Below are 22,147 nucleotides of genomic sequence, written 5' to 3'. Positions count from 1 at the left end.
ACCCAGGAAGGATCAACCATAACCCACAGGGTGGTCCAGAAAGAGAAACTTCAGAGTGAGAAGCTCTTCAAAATCTTCAAGGAGATCAGAATGGAAGGAGTGTTGGAAGTGTGTTGAGCATTGGCCACAAAACATGACTATTCTGCATTTTAAAGTGACACTTGAACCAATGGCAGAGATTCAAAGGAGGACAGACTCCAGGATTGCCTGGTGATTGCAGTTCTGAGAATAGACAGGCACCTGCGCATGTGTGGTTTGCTGGGGTGAGTAGACAAACAGTAATGGATGCTTCCATCTCTTCATTACATGAAGCCAATCCCAATTAACCCTTGTTGGTGTAAGATGCGGGCACCATCTCTGACATAACCAAAAGCAAAGCAAACCAGCTGATGTTCCACAAGGTAATTAAGGAATCTGTGATGAGCTGCAAAACTGGACTGGCGGCCAGTTTGCCACTGCCGGCATCAGTCCCTGGTGCAGGATCCCAGCCCCTCCCAAGGCCAAGATGTGCGAGACAGAGGCAGAAGGTGTTGGCCGTCAGCACACCTGTCCCTCTGCCCCACCCCATACAGCAGGTACACTTATCCCCCCGGCCCCAGGTGCCACAGGTACATCCACCCCCCCACCTTGGTGCCATCTGTACACTGTCTCCCCCGCCCACCGCTGCAGGCACACCTGTCCCCCTCCCCCACACAGTGTCCCATAGGTACACCTGCCCCTTCAGTGCCACATGTGCGCCGGTCCCCCTCATGCGCCTGTCACTCTGTCACCCTCCTTGGTGGTCCGGGACCCGGAAAGGGGATCTCACACAGAATGCCTCGGGGTGTCTCCTGAGCGTGAATGGCCTTGCCCACCTACCACCTCAAGCCCAGGAATTCATTTCTTTAAATTTTTAATTACTGGGTACGTTTCCAACGTCATTGCGGAGAGGCATCAACTCCTCATGAATATTCCATTCGGTAGACATCCGCCTCTCGTAAATTCGCACCGCCTGTCTCCCTGGCGCCTGTGGTGACCCTGGGACGCGATGGACTCGCGGGCGCCAGAACCCGCGGCGGGGCCGCTCCGGGACGCTGTGAGTGGGGACCCCTCACCCTATCCTTGTCCTCGCCCTCCCTGCAGTGCGTCAGCTTCCCGGAACCGGTCCTGGGGGCGCGGCCCCGGGGGTCCTGCGGGCCTGAGGGTCACCTGGCTCGGGCAGGCTCATGTCCCCTTCGTCCCTTCCTGGGACAGACCCAGGTCCCGCCCAGGCGCCCCTCGGTGGGGTGCGGGACGGAGGGGGTCCCACCCTAGGGGACATAGGAGGGCTCCCGCCCTGGGAGGGGATAGTTTTGGGCTCCCGCCCTCAGGAGGGGACAGGGGTTCAACCCCCCCCACCCATCAACCTCCCTCCTGGCTGATGCTCAGAGCGGTGGGGGGTGCCGCGGGGCGTCCTGCCCCGGGGAGACTGGACAGTGTTAGAATTAAAGGAAACAACACCAAGAGAACAGTCCATACATTTTGGGGTGACTCAGCAAGCTCCTCTCGGCTGCATCAGGCACTTGACCGATTCTCTGAAACCCCCTGCGGGCGGCTGCACTCGGTGCTGGTGTGAGCGCCCCTTCTGTCCCCACCCTTTCTAGTTTTCTGGCTCCTCCCCCAGTATCAGAGGTCCCAAACCAAACCCGTTGTGGTGGAGTGCATTCCAACTTATGGTGACTCTGTAGGACAGAGTAGAACTGCCCCATAGGGTTTCCAAGGCTGTAAATTTTTACTGAAGCAGACTGCCACATCCTTCTCCCTGGAACAACAGAGTTTTTGGTTAGTAGAGGAGCCCTTAACCACTGTGCCACCAAAGCTCCTTCCAAGAGTTCCCTAGAGCTTAAAAGGCTGATTAATCCGTGGGTGAAAGTCATTTGTTAGATGTCTGCTGCATTTTCGAGGACATCCCTCTACCCCACAAAGGTAAAGAACCCTACCGAGAAGCTTTTATAGAGACAGGGAAAATAGGCAAATTCTAGAGGCACACAGGAGAACCTGGCCCAGAAGCCTCCTGTGACTGGAAACCAACCTGCTCAGGGGCCCAGGCAGGCACTTCTAAGCTGCCTGTTCTCATCTTTAACATGGGGATAGTACAAGGTTGTGAGGACTGAATGATGTAATTCATGTATGAGATTTCAATGTGCAAACTACAAAGGAATATGTAAATATGAAATGTCAGTAATAGTAGTGCCATTTCTATGTGACCTGGTAAACGATTTCTGCAATTCCTATATCATCTAATAAATATCCACAAGCGTAGAAAAGGAGACACTTAGGGATATGGTCGTGGGTGATTTTTTTGTGTTCTGTTTAAGAATTCTTTGAGAAACCCAAGGTTACTAAGACCTTCTCCTATGTTATCTCCCAGAAGTTTTATAGTTTTATCTCTTATGTTTAGGTGAATGACCATTTTTAGTGTATGGTGTGAGGTAACGGTCAGGCTTGCTTATTTGTTTATTCATGCACATGGCTATTCCATTGTCCCAGCACCATGTGTTGAAAAGATTTTCTTTTGCCCTTTGAATCAAAGGGCCTTGGCACCTCTGTCAAAATTCAGTTGACCTTATGATATGTGTCTATTCCATGACTTTGTAAATGCCTTATACCAACAGGAAATTTTATATTCAGCAGACTTACGGTTCATTTTTTTCAGGCAGAGAATCTATTTCAAGAACTTCAAGAACATTTTCAAGCTTTGACTGCAACATTAAACCTCAGAAATATCCTTTTCTTATAACAAATATCATAATGCTTTTAGACTGTTCAAATGATCAATGAAATATCTTTTCATTGTCTGCTATTAGTGGACAATCGTTTACTTAGAACTTCCCAGTACTCAGGCCTGCCATTTCAACGTGGAATCCTGATGTATTACTCACCATTCACCTTGAGCAGGCTTAACTTCCTGTTTGGCAGACAATACATCTGTATGGCAAGTATAAAGCGCAAGGAACACAACATATGATACCACCTCTCTTACTTATCTAGCACTGCTATGACAAAAATACCACAAGTGGATGGCTTTAACAAACAGAAATGTATTCTATCACAGTCTAGTAGAAGTCCAAATTCAGGGTGCTAGCTCCTGGGGAAGACATTCTCTGTTGGCTCTGAGAGAAGGTCCTTGTCATCAACCTTCCCCTGGTCTAGGAGCTTCTCAGCACAGGGGCCCCATCTCCAAAGGATGGGCTCCCCTTCTGGCACTACTTTCTTGGTGATATGAGATCCCTCTCCTCTCTGCTCAATTCTCTCTTTTATGTCTCAAAAGAGATTGACTCAAGATACAACCTAATCCTATAGATTGAGTCCTGCCTCATTAGCATAACTGCCTCTAATCCTGCCTCATTAAGATCATTAAAAGGAAAAAGTTGCTATCTAGCGATGCAGCCCTGTAGGAGAGAGTAGAACTGCCCCATAGGGTTTCCAAGGTGCATCTGGTGAGTTTGAACTGCTGACCTTTTGGTTTGCAGTCATAGCTCTTAACCATTGCACCACCAGGGCTCCCATTAACATCACACAGGTTAGGATTTACAGCACATAGGATAATCACATCAGATCACAAAATGGTGGACAACCACACAATACTGGGAATCATAGCTTAGCCAAGTTGACATATTTCTGGGAGACACAATTCAATCAATACCACCACCAAATGGGGCTTTTCCAAAAGCCCTAAATCTGGTTGATCTGCCCTATAACACTCTGCTTGTCATTCTCCAACAATCATAAATCTACAAACATAACAGTGAAGGTCTCCAACACAGAATACTAGCTATGGTTCTCCTTCACCTTTGTTTTAACTTCAGCAGCTCACTGTTTTGTCTTAGAAACATGAAATCAAACAGAATTAAGATAGAATATTTGCTTCCGGTTTGAGCAAATCCAACTGTAACACAAATGTCCAGTTTGAGTTCACTTTACACAACTAAATGTATTCCTTAAAAACTGTGTGTGACACAATGCTTAGGGGACACTTAGCTTTTAAGGGTAATGGAAAAATTCGGGAACAATTAATTGTGACAGGTGAACATTATGGTTGAACAATGAATTACTTAATATGCTCCTTCTAGCCATAGTCTTTGTAACTCCCACCAAATGACTGGGTGGGACTATGCAAATGAATTGCTTGTGGCCCACCAAGGGGATTGGATAGCTTGCTAATAAAAAGGTGCATGGCATCTTCGTGGGGTGGGACCATGCAAATAAGGTGTATGGAACCCTAATGAGGGGATTGGTCAGTTTTGCTAGGCTTAAAATGAGCCAACCCAGAGGTGGGGAGGGAGGATCTCAACACCACCAAGAAAGAGCTAGGAGTGGAACACATTCTTTGGACCTGGAATCCCTGCACTGAAACTTCCTAGATCCAGGAGACAGAGGAGCTGTAACACAGAAGACAGGAAGAAATGGTTGCACAAGAGAGCAGGAATCAGGAGACAAGAGCCAGATAGTTGTGGCGGTGCTTCTCAGCCACAGAGCAAGAAAGGTAAGCGCCTTCGTGTGGAGGCTTACTAGTGGAGTGGGGTGCCTCTGTGTACTTATCAGCAGAGCTAAAAGAGCTTTGTAACACTTACCTGAGCAGGGAAGAGGCCGGGCAAGGGGGTCAAAGAGAGATATGCCTGCAGGCACAGCTGAGAAGAGGCTGTTCTGATCAAAGAACTGTATCCTGAACGTTCCCGAACCTGTTACTTTCCTAATAAACCCTATAACTGTACAGTCTATGAGTTCTGTGTGGCCATTGCAATGAATTATTGAACTCAGCAGAGAAGCAGAGAGTGCCGTGGGAGGGACAGTTGGAATTAGAATTGGTAAAAAGGGGAGACGGAGGAGGCATGTCTGGCCCTCACCTCATAGGAATCAGCCTTGGGCTGTTGATCTTGATCCTCCTTCCCCCTTGTGAAGCAGGAGAAGGTCAGATGCCGCCCCTGCCACACCATTTTTAGAATCATGAAGAACATAATGTCACTGAGCTGTACGTGTAAAGACTGTTGAAATGACAAATGTTTTGTTACCTACATACTTACCACAAAACAAGGAAACTCATGGCATTAAAAATGTACATCAATTGTAAGACGCATGCTATGTTCAAAACATCCAATTGCAGAAAAAAATGTGCAGCTGAGAATCAAGAAATAATGGTGTTATACGACAAAGGGGCCACTGATAAAAATGAAAAAAAAATCATTATTAAAAAGCAAAACTGTGTAAAGTATTTGCATATGGACCATTTATTTGCAACTTTTGATATTAGAGATGGGCTCCCATGGGGGGAAAGATTCTGAAATGCAATAAATTTAAACCAAAGCAAAGGCAGTTTAAAAAAATAATTTATTTTTATTATAGTTACATACTCATTATAATTTGGCTAAACATACCAATCTCATGTCCCTGACATCATGTCCAGTGTTACAACACCAACAGGTCCACAAAGTGAGCCAGGTTCTCACATTGAGCTCTCAAGTTTAAAGCTTAAATATGTACATTTAAAAAAAAAAAAAAAACCTCAGTGGAAGCAACTAATTTGCATTCTCCTTAACATCGTACTGGAAGAAATGGGAAATCGTATTGACGACTTACAGAAGAATGTAAATGACTTAATGGTGCAAGCTGGGATTGAAAGTCCTATTAAAGAACAAATGGTAAGATCCTTATTATGAAACCAAATCTGTTTATCTTTTGCCCGTCTTTTGATTGCGTTCATCTTGAAAAATACAATCCCCTATTTGTTTGCTATTAAATTACCTCTTCTGTACATGAAAAATTTTCAGGAATAATAAAAGATGTTTACAAATACTCTTTTCTAAATGGAAACGCTGGTGGCGTAATGGTTAAGTGCTACAGCTGCTAACCATAAGGTCGGCAGTTTGAATCCACCAGGCTTTCCCTGGAAATTCCATGAGGTAGTTAGTTCTACTCTGTCCTGTATAGTCACTATGAGTTGGAACTGACTCAACAGCAATGGGTTTTATTTTCTAAATAGACTAAATCAAAATTCATCATAATTTCTCAAAAATCACACATTTTAAATGAAAAACACATTTATTTAGAAATTGGATTTTATTAAAGTATGTTTTACCCCCACCCCTCAAGTCAATCTTCCATCAAAACACAGATCACAGTGAATTGGAGATTTGGGATTATAACTTGTAGTTTGACATAATATATTCATGTAACCATTTAAAGAAATCCTATGTCCATTAAGTCCTTAATACATTCCATGAGTGGCCCCAAGGACCCTGCCCCCAGCCCCCATAAAACTGAAACATCTTTTCTAATGGAATTTCAGACTTTGTCTTAAGGATAAAATAAATGCTGTCTCAAGGCCCAGACTGGATGTATGTCCATGTGACACATATGGAGATACACAATTTTATTAAAATGCTTATGCACATTTCTCTAATATGCTGAATACATAAGCATATTTTAACTGAACAATGTAAATAACTGTTTGCTGACAACTGTTAGGTTAAATCAGCTGGCAAATTACCCATACTTATCCTGCTATAGCAAAGATAGTTCATGGATAAGTGATTTATAAATACCTAAATCCAGCATTCTGGTAAAATAAGATAACCACAGCCTGTGTCTTACTGCTACACAAGAGCTGCAAAATGAGGGGAGGGGGCACTCGAAAATTCTGTCTGTAGGATGAAAAATATTGCTTTACCTATTAAGGTTACATCATGCAGTTCCCACTGGTCCTGAAGCCTTTTAGCCTTCTCCACTCTCCCACTATAAAATTCCAAAATCGCTTAAGGGTGATTAAGCAGAAGGCAGAAAACGCCGAGAGCAAGTGCCTTGTCTGTGCTGTCTCTGCGGCACACCCCTACCCCAGCTGAGAGCAATGCCAGGTATGGGGTAGGTCACGCAAGGATGAAGTGTCCCTTCCCACTCCCCCAATGCTTCAGTGGGCGGCTCACATTTGGTCAGAAATCCACCAAATACTGGGCATCAAATTAAATGGTTAAGTAGGTATCAAAACTTCTCTTTTTTAGATGCACATAAAGCAACAATTTAAAATAGCATGAAAGAAGGTGAACTATCTAAAAATTTAGAAGTTGTTTAAGGAAACCCTGGTGGTGTAGTGGTTAAAAGTTATGGCTGCTAACCAAAAGGTTGGCAGTTTCAATCTACCAGGTGCTCCTGTGGAAACCCTATGGGGCAGTTCTACTCTGTCCTATAGCGTCGCTATGAGTCAGAATTGACTCAACAGCAACGGGTTTGGATTTGACGTCCTTTAAATGAAAAGAAAGACCTAAGTGAGGTTAAATCTGTTTGGATAAGTTTGTGCTTATTGTTGCGCTACATCAGGGTTCTTAACAAAAACGGCTTATGGCTTAGATTTCAAGAGTTCTGTGAATCTCCCACAATTGTGTTCCTGTTGAGGGGTATGAATGGCGGAAGAGATTTGTGACCACAAAATGCTGGCAATGACTGTTCTATATCCTAATGGATTTGACATTTTATCAGTTTCCTCATCAAACAACAACATCCGTCATACCTTTTCTGCATTTAATTAAAATCCAGACAGGCAGCATAATGTTGAAAAGGTACGCTTTCCTGGACATTGTTAATGGTTAATCACAGAGATGGAATATTGATACAGTGGTGAGGCTTTGTTTGAAGAATACATACTATTTATCCACTTGGAGCTTCAAATCTACATTGACTCCCATCTAACTAAAATGAAAATCATTTAACATTATATTTTTCTGTATTTTCCTATACAAAAATGTTTTAAAAAATCACACGAAATTAAGGTACTTTTATTAACAATTTTGGCTTTCAGTGTATTTAACTGTGCATTAACTGGTACATAAATCAGCCTTTACCTCTTTCAAAATTTTTTCTTACAGGCCTGAAGATATTAGACCTGCCACTTGAAAATGTGATCAAATGAAAACTGTTCTTTTGAGTAATAATCTACATGACTTCTGATTTTCGGTAACCTTAAAATTCATATTAGTAAAATAAAAGATTAAAAGAACAAAGGCAATGTAATAAGAATTCAGGTGACTCGTTATTTTTCTAACCACTTAAAGATTTCTGTGAACAAAGACAGAATGTTTCCCAATGGCCACTTCCCCCCACCCCTCCCCCACCATCCCTGGTAACCACTAGAAACTTTGGTCTCTATACTTTAGCCTAATCTAGATATTTCACGTAAGTGGGATCATATAATACTTGTCCTTTCGTGACTGACTTAGTTTACTCAGCATGTTTTCAAGGTTCATCCATGTTGTAGCATGCATTATCAAGACTTCATGTTTCTTTGTGGCTGAGTGATATCCTATTGTATGGATATACGATATTTTGCTTATCCATCATCTGTTGATGGACATTTAGTTTGTCTCTACCTTTTGGCTACTGTGAATACTGCGGCAGTGAACACGGGAGTACAAATTTGTTTGCACTCTTGCTTTCAATTCTTGTGAGTATATACCTAGGATTGGAATTGCTGGGTCACATGGTAATTATACGTTTAATTTTTTGAGGAACCACCAAACTTTTCCAGTGGCTCCACCAATTTATACACTCACCAGCAATCCATGAGGCTTCCAATTTCTGCACACCCTCATCAACACTTGTTATATCTTCCATTTATTTGGTAATAGACATCCCAGTGGGTGTGAGGTGGTTTTGCTAAATATCTCCCTATTGGGCATCTCTTCATGTGCTTATTGGCCATTTATCTTCTTTGGAGAAATGGCAGGAGTATAGTACTGAATGTCTATTATATGCTGGGTACTTGAGTTCACACAGATTTTTTTCAGTACCACCTCATAATATTGTAACATGGTATTATACTCCCAATTTTATAAACGGGAAAATTAAGGCTAGAGAGATTAAATTGTAGATTTGCATTTGAACTTTAAAGCAAGATTTAGACATGTTTAAAAATCTGCTTCCTATTGTGTAAGTGCTCCCCATGCTTTAACAATAACAATAACCAGACTGAACAATTGCAGCAAACACTTTCCACCACCTACACACCTCCCAGGCACTGTCCGAAGTGGTTTACATGTAGCAACACATCTGTTTATGGGCAGACACTGTCATTCCCCTTTCACAGCTGGGATGGGGCACAGAGAAGGAAAGTACCTTGTCCAAAGCCACTGAGCAGCTGGGCAACAGAGCCAGGATCTGAAACCAGACAGAGGCTCCTGGCTATGCTCCCACTTGCACTGGGCATTCAGACAAAGTATTAAGTGTGTGCTGAGGTGCACCATGGGTGATCCCAACCAACCATTCTAAGTGTGTGCTGAGCCATGCCATGGGGGATCCCAACCAACCATTCCTCATATTCCAGGACAAAGGGTCCCAACCAACCCTTCTACATATGCCAGGATAAAGGGGATCTAGCAAGAGGAACTTGAAATTGTATTAAGGAAACTTTTTAGCTATAGGGACCGAAAGGTCATGGTTTCTATAGACTTCACAGAAAATGCAGTATGTTTAAGTACATTAGACACAATCTCCGCGGGAATAAAAGACAACTCTCTTTCTCAAATCTGAAGGGAAGGCTCCAAAGATTCATTATTTTATTTCACTGTTTTAATAGTCAGGAGAATAAGATTAAAAGATATTTTTATCCTAATTGTGTATTCTTTCTGAATTCAGGGCTCTGGATTCCCATTGCCAAGTATGCAAAACCTGTCAGCCTCATAATTTCGCCCCAATGGTAAAGACAAGAATTAATTTTAGTTACCAAAATCAGTAATCCGCACATCAAGTTTCTTAAAAACAAATAATTATAACTGTTCATAACCTTGTATTTTATTTATTTCAGTTAGGTATTTACAGATATTTGCCAATATAAAAATACAACGGACAGGCAGACTGAAAATTTAAGGCTATGCAATCCTTACTTCAAAAAAACACTCCAGTTCCTTGAGCTGCATGTACTTTTCCAACAATTTCTCCAAGGCTTTAAATAGTTTAAGTGATTCCACAACACTCACGTACACAGAGAACAGTGAGAGCACCGGACACAAGACATCCAGGAGAACTCAGTATCTATACTTGGTAGAGTAGTCCTTTGGAGACACGACCAGCCCCCGGCCCTTGCGTGCTCCTCGGTAGACGGTCTCTATGATGTCAATCATCTCCTGTTTGTCCTCCATGGCCCAGTTAATCTTATTGTTGTTGCCAGTCCCCAAATCAATCATGATGTGCTTGTTTCTTCAAAGTGAAAAAAAAAACAAAAGGAGGGAGAACTCAGTTCTCATAAATATCTTTTAAACATAGAATTCATGGAAAAAAAAAAAAAAAAAAGCCTGCTGTTCTATTTTTCCCTTCCTAAGTTGCTATAAGCTCTCTTCAGTCTCACAGGCCCACAGGTAGAGCCCAGGAGCTGTACCTGGTTCGCTTATCCTAAGTAGCCTCATTCATACCCAATTCAGTCAATATATAGGAGATCTGGGACTTTTAACTGATATAGTAATGAGGTTAAGACCCTCAGGAACCTTGCGGGGAGGGCACAGACTTTGTACATGGGAGCCAGAGGGCAGACTAAACATGTTGTATTGAATAGATTCTTACTCATGGCAACCCCATGTGTTACAGAGTAGAAATAGTCCATAGGGTATTGGCTGTAACCTTTAAGGGAGCAGATACCTAGGCGTTTCTTCCGAGGAGTGGCTTAGTGAGTTTGAACCACAAAAAAGTCATTGATACCATATTTTATTGGTGAGTTATTTTAAAACTGATCTTTTTATCAACAGATTATATTTAAAAAAATATATTTAAAGGTATTTGTAAAAATGGCATGGAGGTGGGGGTCTCATCTCCTCTAACTTCACAAGGCAAAGGAAAATCAAGATCAGCAGTCCAAGGCTGATTTCTATGAGGTGGAGGTCAGACATGCCTCTCTCTCCACCATCTTTACCAATTCTGACACCAACCATCCCTCCCATGGCACTCTCTACTTCTCTGCTGAGTTCAGTAATTCATTGCAATGGCCACACAGAACTCACAGTCCATACTCACAGTTATGGGGTCTATCAGGAAAAGTAACAGTTTCAGGAACAGATTCAGGAACCCTGAGAATGTAGTTCCTCCATCAGGACAGCCTCTTCTCAGCCATGCCCACAGGCAGAGCTCTCTCTGTGCCCTGCCTTGCTCGGGCAAGTGTTACAAAGCTCTTTGATCTTTGCCACTCCCCCAGTATGTCTCAGCCTGAAGGTGCTCAGCTCCCTCTCCGTGGGTCAGTGAACCTAGCTCCACCAATCTGCCACAAATTCTCACAGTCTTTAGTGTTACTGCTCTCTCTCTCTCTCTCGTACTTTTGCTTCCAGGAGCTTCTCAGCACAGGAATTCTGGCTCCAAAGGACACACTCTGCTCTTCTCTTCTTTCTTGGTAGTAGTGAGATCTCTCTGATCTGGAATTGGCTCTCTTTTAAGCCTAGCAGGATGGCAAAACTTACCAATTCTCTCAGTGGGCCACAATTACCTTATTTGCACAGTCCCACTCAATTGCTAGGGTGGGAGTTACAAGACCATGGTGAGAAAGGCCACACAAAAGCAATCTATCCCACTGCAGTATCTTAAATTTCAGTAGGCGTATCTTCCACTCAACTAGACCTCACCTAAATTTCTAGGCAAAGTGACTACAAAAGGATAATTCATTCCTGGGTAAAATGCTAAAACTGGAATTGTCACTTTAAAAAAACTTTTAAAGATTCACATTGTCTGTTGATATTGTGATATAATTGCTTCTAAATAAAAGAATCTAAAGATATCTTGATTACATTCAAGTTCCAGACAATATTGAATCTAAGTAACAACTTGAAGATAATGCAACATACCTGAAGAAAAACATGACAGTGCAAGGATCATATAACTCATACATTTTGTTGAAGTCAGGTACTTCTGTAATGTCCACAAGATAAATAACTGCAAAATTTTTAACCTAAAAATAAAGGAGATAAAAGTAAAAAAACAAAAAAACCTAAAAAAACAAATTGATCTGGCTTTCATTCTGCAATAGTGCACTTTAAAAAAAACAACAAAAAATTTGGGTAAAACAGGACAATTTTCAAACTAGCTCTCCAACCTTTTCCCCCAGTAGAGGTGACAGCCAGGAAAATAATGCAGCCCCGTCAGGACCTCCTGACCAATCCGGATTCACACCTCACTTTCCATTCCTCAGAATAGTATAGGACTAGCTAAGCTCTACTCAAGCAGCAAGTTATGAACTACTGCAGAATATGTCTACAAATATGTTATTCTGATCTCATAACAATCTATATATAGGGTTACAAATTTGTACTTTTGCAAATACTCGATAGTTGCATGCATTAAACAACTGCTCTAAAAACATGCCTCTAGAACACCAAACAATCCTCCCAATTATTTGGGTTTGAATGCTTGGAAATACTGATAGTGCCCCAAAATAATATTGTCTACGTAATAATTTTCTTTAATTCTTTTCATTAGCTGCAAGTTCTTCGAAGATTTAGAAAAACATAAAGGAAATACTATCATCTTCAATCCCAACACCCAGAGGTAACTGTTGTTAGTATTTGTATATATTCCTTCTTTTTTTCCTAAGTATATCTATAAAAACCTGTTTATACTGTTTTAACAAAATGTTAAGTAAAATATAGTTCATACTATAATATTTTAAACCCTACTTCTAAGTATGTAAATCCCATATTTTCCAAAAACAGTTTTATGGCTGCATAATATTTCATCAAATGGCTATGCCACTAATCTATTATTCTTTTGTTATTTTCTGATTTTTCACGAATATTAGTAAACCAGATTTTTTTTATTCCTATCGATTATTCAGCTATAGCTTAAGACTTACTCTTAAATCTGTGTACGCCACTATTTTCCTAAGGATAGATTTCCTAAAATAGGATCTCTGGAACAAAGGATATGAACATTTTAAAGACTCCTTATAAATACTGTCTCCATAGTCTCTAGAAAGTTCATACCAATTTATATGCATAACATTACTTCATACAAAATTAATTTTAGAAACTTGACTGTAATTTATGGATAAAATAGCATATCTAGGATTTGCTTTAAATACTGCAGCATAAAAAATATCTGAGGCAGTGAGATGATACAAAACCAGCAAAATACTGATAATTGTTGAAGTTGAGTGACAGGCATTTGGGGCTCACTATAACTCTCTTTTGGGAATATTTTAAAAATTAATATGTAAATTTAAACCACTACCTCTTCTTCCATCCCCACAAAGAAGAAAGTTTACACTCAGTGAGGACTCCGCCTGCCCCTGGCTTGGTCAGAGGGGGCCTCCGTGAAGCCCCAGCACTGCACATGCCCTGGATGTGATAATCCCCTGCATGCACCACCAGCCTCATGGTCTTAAATACGAGTCATGTTTGAAAGCCTTAATGCAGCATCTTTATACATTTAAGTTATGTAGCTCTTCTTGGTCTGATGCCATTCTCGCTGAATGCATTCTGAAACCCTAGTTTCCTGTGATGTCCTCAGTGAGAGTGTGGTAGACTAATAAGCTACTACTCTGGTTTTATTTAAAAACAGAACAAAAAAACCCACCACAGATGAGACCATAAAATGGTCATAGGCAGTATGAGAGCAGAGATCAAGTCTCAACTTATTTATGTCCCTTCAATGTTTGCTTAGTGATATATACAGTATCAACAATGAATATACTAAATATTAACTATGGATTCATTATGTAAATATTAAAATATTTAATAATCAGAAGGCAACTGAAGAAATGCTAACTTGTTTAAAGATGCAAACATCTATCTCCTTTTGCCTTCCTTGTACCTAACCCCAACCTGAATTCTAACAGAAACGCTATGAGAACTTGAACATACTCTTATTTCATTAGACTGGTTTCACAAGCACATAAGAACCCATCAGGTACAAGGCCCATCTGACTCATTAATTCTAATCATTTCAGCACCCCAAAACAGAGATGTTATTACTGTGTTGCATATGATGAAAGTGAGGCTCAGGAAGGTCAGGTGACCAGGAGCCCCCTTCAGGGAAGTAAGTGGCTGAAGCTCAGCCCCAGTCTGGCCCCATAGCCCAAACCCTGGGTATTTCCTACATGGAGTCTTGAAGAAATTTGTCCACCCAGAGGCTGAGAGTGACGTGGGTGCAGATAAAAAATATTGTGAGCTCGGTAAGTCCAGACCTAACACCTGGAGATGGCTTCATGTACCTAAACAAAGGCAGCACAGGTGGGAGAAGACGAGGCAGCTATGTAGGCAAGGGCCAGATCAGGAAAGACCCTCACACTAATGAGTCTCATTTTTAAGTAGGCAAGGGTTGAAGAGCTCAGGTTTGTACACACCAAGCTTGGGACAACTAAGGAGCATCAAGGGAAAAGTTCCTATTGGTGATGAAGGGCGCAGCTTGGGGGCTAAGAAAGGAGTCTGGGGAGGGGGGGAGACAGCCATTTCCTGTCTTCTGCAAAGGTCTACAGAGTTGGAGCAGAGTGGCCAGTGCAGAGCCCAGGGCAGGAAAAGTATGGCCTGTGTAGGGCCACCAGAAAAAGCAAACTCAAATCAAGAAGAGACTCCTCAAGGGTGAGCTGTGTCAAATGCCACAGGAAGGTCATGTCAGATGAGGGCTGATGGGCCTGTGAGTTTGGCCACTGGAAGGCCAACAGTGCAACAGCAATTCCGAGGCCCACCAGAACTAAGACCAAACAGGGTGGCTTGAAGAACAGAAGCATTAAGTACGGACAACTCTTCCAAGAGGTGTGGCCATGAAAAGAGAGAAGAAAGACGCTGGAGGACTCAAGAGCTGAGGTCCAGAAGGGTGGGGGTGGTGTCTCCCAGCACCCCCCACCCATTTTCTTGATGAATAACAGACAATGCCTGTGGGGTGGAAAGAAGAGGTAAGCTAAAGGAATTTGAGCTAGGCAATGAGGTCACCAAGGCCTTCAGACAGTGGTAGGAGTGGGTAAAAGGAGCCAAGTGCTCCCACACAGAACTTTCCAGGATTTCCTGTCAGTGTTTAAGGTTCTGCCTACATCCGAATTTCACTAAGCAAAGACACTTTCTTCTATCATGTCATATACATAAATGCAACAAATGGCTAATAGAAAACTTTAACATATTATAATAAAAAATGAAAGACAACAACATTCTAGGGTAACTAAACACAAGAAAAAAAATTCTGCCTCCTAAAGCATAACTGCCAATCCAATGAAAGCCCCAAATGCTTTTCAGATGCAATGTGAATTATGTAGGGACTGACTCATCCAGCCTTCACATCTCCCAAGCTAAGGTAGAAACTGTCATCAAAAGCAACATCCACTTAAAAGTAACCAAAATATATCTCATGTACATTGTAAATGAGGTCATTCAACTATTCCGACTCAATGGTTTCATATCATTTTCACATTGCAAGTGCTGGTTTATACAGTGAGACTTTAAAAAAGGCCTTAATTCCCTTTCTCGTCAATAAGTAGAAAACCTGCAGCTCATCCAGAGGCAAAATCAACCACAATCAAGTGACATCACATTACTTAATTTCCTTCTGTTCTATAAAAATTACATATGGCGCTTCAAATTAATTTGAAGCCTCACAAAGGGAGGATTAGTGTCTACTTTTCTGACATGTCCTCAGAGCCACAGGACTCAACATACACAAGGCAATAGGAAAATATTTAGTGAATGACAAAGTTCAAAACTCAAAAAACATATCATTGTCATTAAAAAATGGTTTTGGACAGTATGGACTTAATTACATAATCTTGAGTTCAGTCAGACCTGCCTCAAGGGATCATCTAGTTCAATGTCTGACTTAACGGCAATATCCTGATAGGAGGTTATCAAGCTACTGCTCAAATATTGCCAGTAATGAGGGGGGATCACTACCTTAAATGTTATATATTCCAGTTTGGGGCAGTTTTGTGAGAAAGTGCTAATATTGCACTAAACCTGCCTTCCTATGACTTTAACTCCACTGACTCTCTTTGAGCCCTTCCCCAGTTCTCTCCTCTGGAAGGGCTGCAGTTTGCCAAAGCTTCTCAAAAGATAGGTTGCATTTGTCATAATACTTTCCTCATGGTCTGAAGTACGGGATATTGCAGAACTATTTCTCTTGAACGTTTCCCATCTATTAATGAGTTCTGATTAAGCTAGGTGTCTACTATCTTTTCTCCATTTTAAAGATGTTCATTTTGGAAATATAGAAATGGGTTGGAAAAATCATTGCTTTTATCCAGCCCAGTATTTTTTATTTTAAACAAATTATATAACTTAAAAACATATGACAAGAAATCCTATGCAATGAAGTAAAACAAAAAAAGGAGTTCATAGATACACAGATTGGGAAGAAAGAGATAAAACTGTCTCTGTTAGCAGATGATAATATGACTGCCCATGCAGAAAATCCCAAAGAAGAAACAAAAAAATTCCTGGAACTAATAAGTTATTATAGCAAGGTTGCAAGACACAAGGCTAACATACAAAAGACAATTGCTATTCTATATACCAGCAATGCCCCACTGGAATCTGAAATGAGAAACACACCAAAAAAGGTATAAATCTAATGAAACATATACAAAATCTATATGAGAAAACTACAAAACTCTGATGAAAGAAATCAAAGAAGACCTAAATAAATGGAGAGCTATTCCCTGTTGATGGAATTTGATATATACATTCAACACAATCCAAACCAAAATTCCAGGAAGTTATTTTGTAGACATCAACAAGTTGATCCTAAAGTTTATATGTATGGAAAAGCAAAAGACAGAGAATAGCCAACACAATATTGAAGAACAACATAGTTGGAAGACTGACACCATCTGACTTCAAGCCTTACTATAAAGCTACAATGATCAAGACAGTATGGTACTGGCAAAAAAAAATGCACAAATAGGTCAGAAAACAGAATAGAGAGCCTAGAAGTATACCCACACAAATACAGTCACCTGATCTTTGACCAAAGGGCAAAGACAATTCAAAAGAGAAATGCTAGTATTTTCAACAAATGGTGTAAACGATGGATGCCCGCACGCAAAAAAATAAAATTTAGACACAGGCCTTATGTCTTTCGCAAAAATCAACTCAAAAAGAATCACATCTAAAAGTGAAATGCAAAACTATAAAATTTCTAAAAGATAATAAAGGAGAGAATACTTAGGTAACCTTGGGTTTGGTGATCTTGAGTTTTAGATTTTATATCTAAAATATGCAAAAAATTCTGAAAACTCAGCAATAAGAAAACAAACAGCCCAAATAAAAAATGGACAAAAGATCTGAACAGACTCCTCATCAAAGAAGATATACAGCAGGCAAACAGCATATACAAAGATGCTCAACATCATCTGTCTTCAGGGAATTGCAAATTAAAACAATGAGATTCCAATACACACCCATTAGAATGGCTAAAACCCAAAACACTGACCACACCAAATGCTGGTAAGGCTGCTGAACAACAGAAACTCTCATTCATGGCTGGTGGGAATGCAAAATGGCAGTTATTTTGAAGACAGTTTGGCAGTTTCTTACAAAGCTAAAACATAGGCTTACCATATGTTCCAGCAATTATACACCTAGGTATTTACCAAAATGAGTTGGAAACTTATAGCCACACAAAAGTATGCACGAGAATATTTACAGCAGCTTTATTCATAATTATCAAACATTGAAAGCAACCAAGATGTCCTTCAATACATGAATGAACACACATACACACAGTGGAGTATTATTCAACGATAAAAAAAGAATGAGCTATCAAGCTACACACACACAAAACCATACAGAATCTTACATGCATATTGTTAGGCGAAAAGAAGCCAGTCTGAATCTGTATCTGTATGAATTACACTGCATGATTTCAAAAACATGACATTCCAGAAAAGGCAAACTACAGAGACAGTAAAAAGATCAGTGGTTACCAGGGGTTCGGGGAAGGGAATAGAGATGAACAGGTGGAGCCCAAGGCATTTTTAGGGCAGGGAAACTGTTCTGCATGATACCGTAATGGAGAACACATGATACTGTATATTTGTCAAAACCATAGGGCTGTACAACAAAGAATGAACCCGAAACTAGGGACCACACGACTGCAAGATGTTAATAAAGAGAACTGTGAGCTGGAGGGAGGGGACAGGGCCAGGTAATATGGGAACATTGTACTTTCTTGCTCAATTTTTCTGTAAACTTATAATTGCTCTAAAGAATGAAGTCTTAAAAAAAAAAATGACATTCAAACAACATTAGTTGTATACGAGTGTTTAAAAGGGAAAAGTAAATGCTTTCCTTTCCCCAGACTCACATGCACACTCATGGGAAAATCATATACATTCTGCTTTTTCTCCAGCTAACAATTTAACAAACGTTTTCTGAATGTTTTGACACAAAGCTCTTAGAGAATCATTTTTAATGCTCAAATAATATTCCATCCAGTGGGCACTCTCAGTTTAAATCCCAGTTCTGCCATTTCCTGGCTTGGACAAATTAACTGACATCAAATGCCTCAGGGAGTTGCCCCAAGAACTAAACGTGTATCAGATTCACTTCCCAGCATCATGACTGGCAACTACTGCTCAGTGAATGGAGGTTATTTGTACTGCCATATTTTCTGATCATAAAACATTTTGGTTGTTTCCAATTTTACTATAAACTACTGCAAAATTCTCATTGAGCGTAAAATTTGCATACCAAAGTTTTCTTTTTCCCTGCTGAAGAGGTGCTATCAGGAAAATTACTGTCATAAAATATGAGTATTTTCAAGGCCTTAATACCATGCCGAACTGCTTTCCAAAAGGATTATATCAATTCTACTCCTACCTGAACATCCTATTTACTTTTACCACATCCCAACTGCAACCTGACTGCACTAATGCCAGTAAATTTCTATTAGTCCTTAAACTAGCCCAAATCAGATTTGGCCCAACCCACAAAAGGGCCAGCTGTGACCACTGATTGACCTCAACAGAGGAGGCAGCAACAGGAGGAACGAATCAAAAGGAAAATCATCACCCAGACTCTGTTTCAAAGCAAGAGGTCAGACAAGAACCATGTCACCTTCTGTTTCCTGGCCGCCTTCTAGAGTTTTTCCTCCCCAGAACACCTGTGCAGCCGCCATCTTGCTACCCAAATCACATATAAGCCCTGCCTACCCATAGCTCAAGGAACTTCCTCCAGGCTCCTCACTCTGTGCATTGTAGTAAAGTTACTTTCTCTTTCTCAAAGACTGGTGTCCAGACAACTGGCAAGTCTGGGCGCACTGGACAAGGACCCGCCTTTCCAGGTTCAGTAACACAACCATAAAATACTTTGATACATCTAAAAAGTGATAGTACAGTATACTGTTTTAATGTGTGTTTCTTTGAAGTTTACTGAGCCATCTGAATTTCCTCTTTCAAGTTCTTTGCCCATTTACCTATGGAATCTTATCTTTTTAAATGGTGTTTTAAATTTATTTATTTGCATAAGCCTATTATACCCAAAGGAAACCCTGGTGGCGTAGTGGTTAAGTGCTACAGCTGCTAACCAAAGGGTCGGCAGTTCGAATCCACCAGGCGCTCCTTGGAAACTCTATAGGGCAGTTCTACTCTGTTCTATAGGGTTGTTATGAGTCAGAATCGACTCAACGGCACTGGGTTTGGGTTTGTTTTTTTTTTTTTTTTTTTTGGTTTTTATTATATCTAAAATAACTTTTTGCCTACTGTATTTGCAGTAATCTTAACTGGTTGTTAAATAGTATAGTTTTGTTTTTTTTAAACCCAGTAACATGTATAAGTTTTTCACTCTTTGCATTCTATAATTTCAACCTATAGAGTTGTCTTTACATATGCTCTTTTGATCATCTATTAAATATCCTTGGCAGTCGTGCCACCTACACATTTTAGAAGCATGCTTTCTTTTTCTTCAGGCAAGTCAGTGATTAAATCCAACAGTCCTGCATTCCACTAAATCTGATTTGAGATAAAACACACAAAACAATAACACAAATCTGAAGGCCCGCACATGATGCCAACTGACCATGTCATCCTTTTGTGTAGAACTCCTCAACTAGCTAACAATCCACATAAAATTTCTTAAAAAAAAAAAAAAAAGTTCTGGACAGTCAATTCCACTCTGTATTTTTGTATTTTTACACTTTTAGATAATTCATCTCAAAGCCATTATAAAACTGAGTGATAACTTTATAGGTACTCCCTGACTTACAATGTATCCAAGTTACAAATAACCACAGTTACGACCGTTTTTTTTTCCACATCTTCTCATTAGTAATTTGTTGTACACACAGTGTTGCAGCATGTAATTTGCAGATGTTATCATACCCAGATGTTCAAAGATCAAATTTATAAAGATACTGATAATATAAGCCAATAATAATGAAAACTTAAAAAAAAAAATCATCTTAGGTGAAGGCAAGGACAACACACAAGACAAGGGAAGTAGGCACAACTGGACTAAACCAAAAGCTAAGAAGTTACACAACCAAACACTTCCAGGGACAGAGTAGCAGGTGCTGGGGCCTAGGGACCATGGTTTCAGGGGACATCTAGGCCAATCGGCATAACAAAGTTTATTAAGAAAATGTTCTGCATCCCGCTTTGGTGAGTGGCATCTGGACAGTAAATAAGATGGAAGAGGAACTGACACCTATGAATTACGGTGTTGGAGAAGAATATACCACGGACTGCCAGAAGAATGAACAAACCTGTTTTAGAAAAAGTACAGCCAGAATGCTCCTTAGAAGAATGGTGAGACTTTGTCTTACATACTTTGTACATGTTATCTGTAGGGACCAGTTCCTGGAGAAGGATAGCATGTTTAGTAGAGTAGAGGGTCAGCAAAAAAGAGGAAGACCCTCAATGAGATGGACTGACAGAGTGGCTGCAACAATAGGCTTAAGCATAGCAACGATTTTGAGATGGTGCAGGACCAGCCAGTTTCATTCTCTTGAACACAGGGTCACTATGAGTTAGAACCAACTTAATGGCACATAACAATACTTGCCCTAATTAACACTACTCACAATAACTCTTGTAAATTTTGTAATTTGAGAGAGGTAACGATAATAACGGAGTCCTTGATTGGTGCAAACTGTTAAATGCTGGGCTGCTAACCAAAAGTTTGGAGATTGGAATCCACCCAGAGGAGCCTTGGAAGAGAGGCCTGGCAGTCTACTTCTGAAAAATCAGCCTTTGAAAACCCTACAGAGCATAGTTCTACTCTGACATACATGGGGGCCCCATAAGTCAAGAGTCAACCTGACAGCAACTGGTACTGGTAATGATAATAGTAGTGGCTAACAGTTACTGAATATACTGCAATGTGACAAGGAACCGTTTTGGAAGCTTTATATTAACTCACTGAATCCTCACGACAACCCTGAGTTAGGTACTATTATTCCTTTTTATAGATAAGTAAAATGAGTCACAGAGGCAACTTATTTAAGATTAGACAGCTAGTGGCAGAGCCTAACTCGAGTCTCTATCTAACTACAAGGCTACTTACACCCAGAGGTGCAAATCCACGGCAAACCCAAAAAATATGCACACTATTTGTTCCCAATGAGACTCTTTATCTGGACATCAACTTCAACTGATAACTGATTCTCTGTAATTCTTAATGTAATGCTTCAGACTAATCCCGTAATATCAGTCTCAAAAAGCTCTACACATATTTGCCTTATATATATTTTTATTAGAATGTATGATTGTGAGTCAATGAGATCACTAAGATTTTACATGTTTTTATATTCACTTGTATGGACTTTTTTTTTTTTTTTTAGCTTTAACAAAGAGAAATTTATTTCTTCACGGTAAAGTAGGCTAAAAGTCTAAATCAGGGCCTCAGCTCCAGGGCAAATTATTCTCTCTGTCGGCCTTCTCATCAATGTTTCCCCAGACTAGAAGCTTCTGGGCACAGGGACCCCAGGTTTGTATGGACTTTTTAACTTACGAAAATTAAATGTCCCATTTATTCTTATTTATCATGGGATTTAGGTAACAGTGAACCCTGAAACATTGCTTATTACAAACTATGTCCCTTCAAAAAGGAAAGAATGCTCAAACGTACATTAAATAGTCTCTCTTCAAAGCTGTGTGTAATACTAGCTGCTCAACAATTTATTTTTTATCATTCTACCAAATAACTTGTCCATAATTATTAACAGCAAGCCCCCAAACATCTGTAAAGTC

At 40.4% G+C, this 22,147-nt stretch overlaps 2 protein-coding genes across 3 annotated transcripts in view; one reads left to right on the top strand and one right to left on the bottom strand.

Annotated features, from left to right (window-relative positions):
- Positions 1-1,027: 1,027 nt before the first annotated feature.
- HSBP1L1 (heat shock factor binding protein 1 like 1) lies at positions 1,028-5,776 on the top strand. The gene is made up of 4 exons (XM_010587086.3): positions 1,028-1,075; positions 1,123-1,260; positions 2,675-2,741; positions 5,563-5,776. The coding sequence occupies exons 1-4, from the start codon at positions 1,028-1,030 to the stop codon at positions 5,673-5,675; spliced, it is 366 nt and encodes a 121-aa protein (XP_010585388.2). The 3' UTR covers positions 5,676-5,776.
- A 3,744-nt stretch (positions 5,777-9,520) lies between these two features.
- The window catches only part of TXNL4A (thioredoxin like 4A), a 16,532-nt gene continuing 3,905 nt past the window's right edge, over positions 9,521-22,147 (bottom strand). For both annotated transcript variants that reach the window (XM_003406238.4, XM_023543711.2), the window contains exons 3-4: positions 11,826-11,929; positions 9,521-10,200 (exon numbers count right to left, since the gene is read on the bottom strand). In XM_003406238.4, the coding sequence (XP_003406286.1) occupies positions 10,029-10,200; positions 11,826-11,929 (276 nt within the window). In that variant the 3' untranslated portion in view covers positions 9,521-10,028. The remainder of the gene's footprint in view (positions 10,201-11,825; positions 11,930-22,147) is intronic.

Source organism: Loxodonta africana, chromosome 11 (assembly GCF_030014295.1).
Source record: "Loxodonta africana isolate mLoxAfr1 chromosome 11, mLoxAfr1.hap2, whole genome shotgun sequence".
Lineage (NCBI taxonomy): Eukaryota > Metazoa > Chordata > Mammalia > Proboscidea > Elephantidae > Loxodonta > Loxodonta africana.
The sequence above is the reverse complement of the archived record's forward strand: the minus strand, read 5'-3'. Positions and strand labels throughout refer to the sequence as shown.

Coding starts and splice junctions, on each gene's coding strand:
- HSBP1L1 (XM_010587086.3), top strand. CDS start 1,028: ATGGACTCGCGGGCGCCAGAACCCGCGGCGGGGCCGCTCCGGGACGCT. Junction 1,261..2,674: donor TCCCGCCCAGGCGCCCCTCG/GTGGGGTGCGGG, acceptor CATTTTTTTCAG/GCAGAGAATCTATTTCAAGA. Junction 2,742..5,562: donor TGCAACATTAAACCTCAGAA/ATATCCTTTTCT, acceptor TTAACATCGTAC/TGGAAGAAATGGGAAATCGT.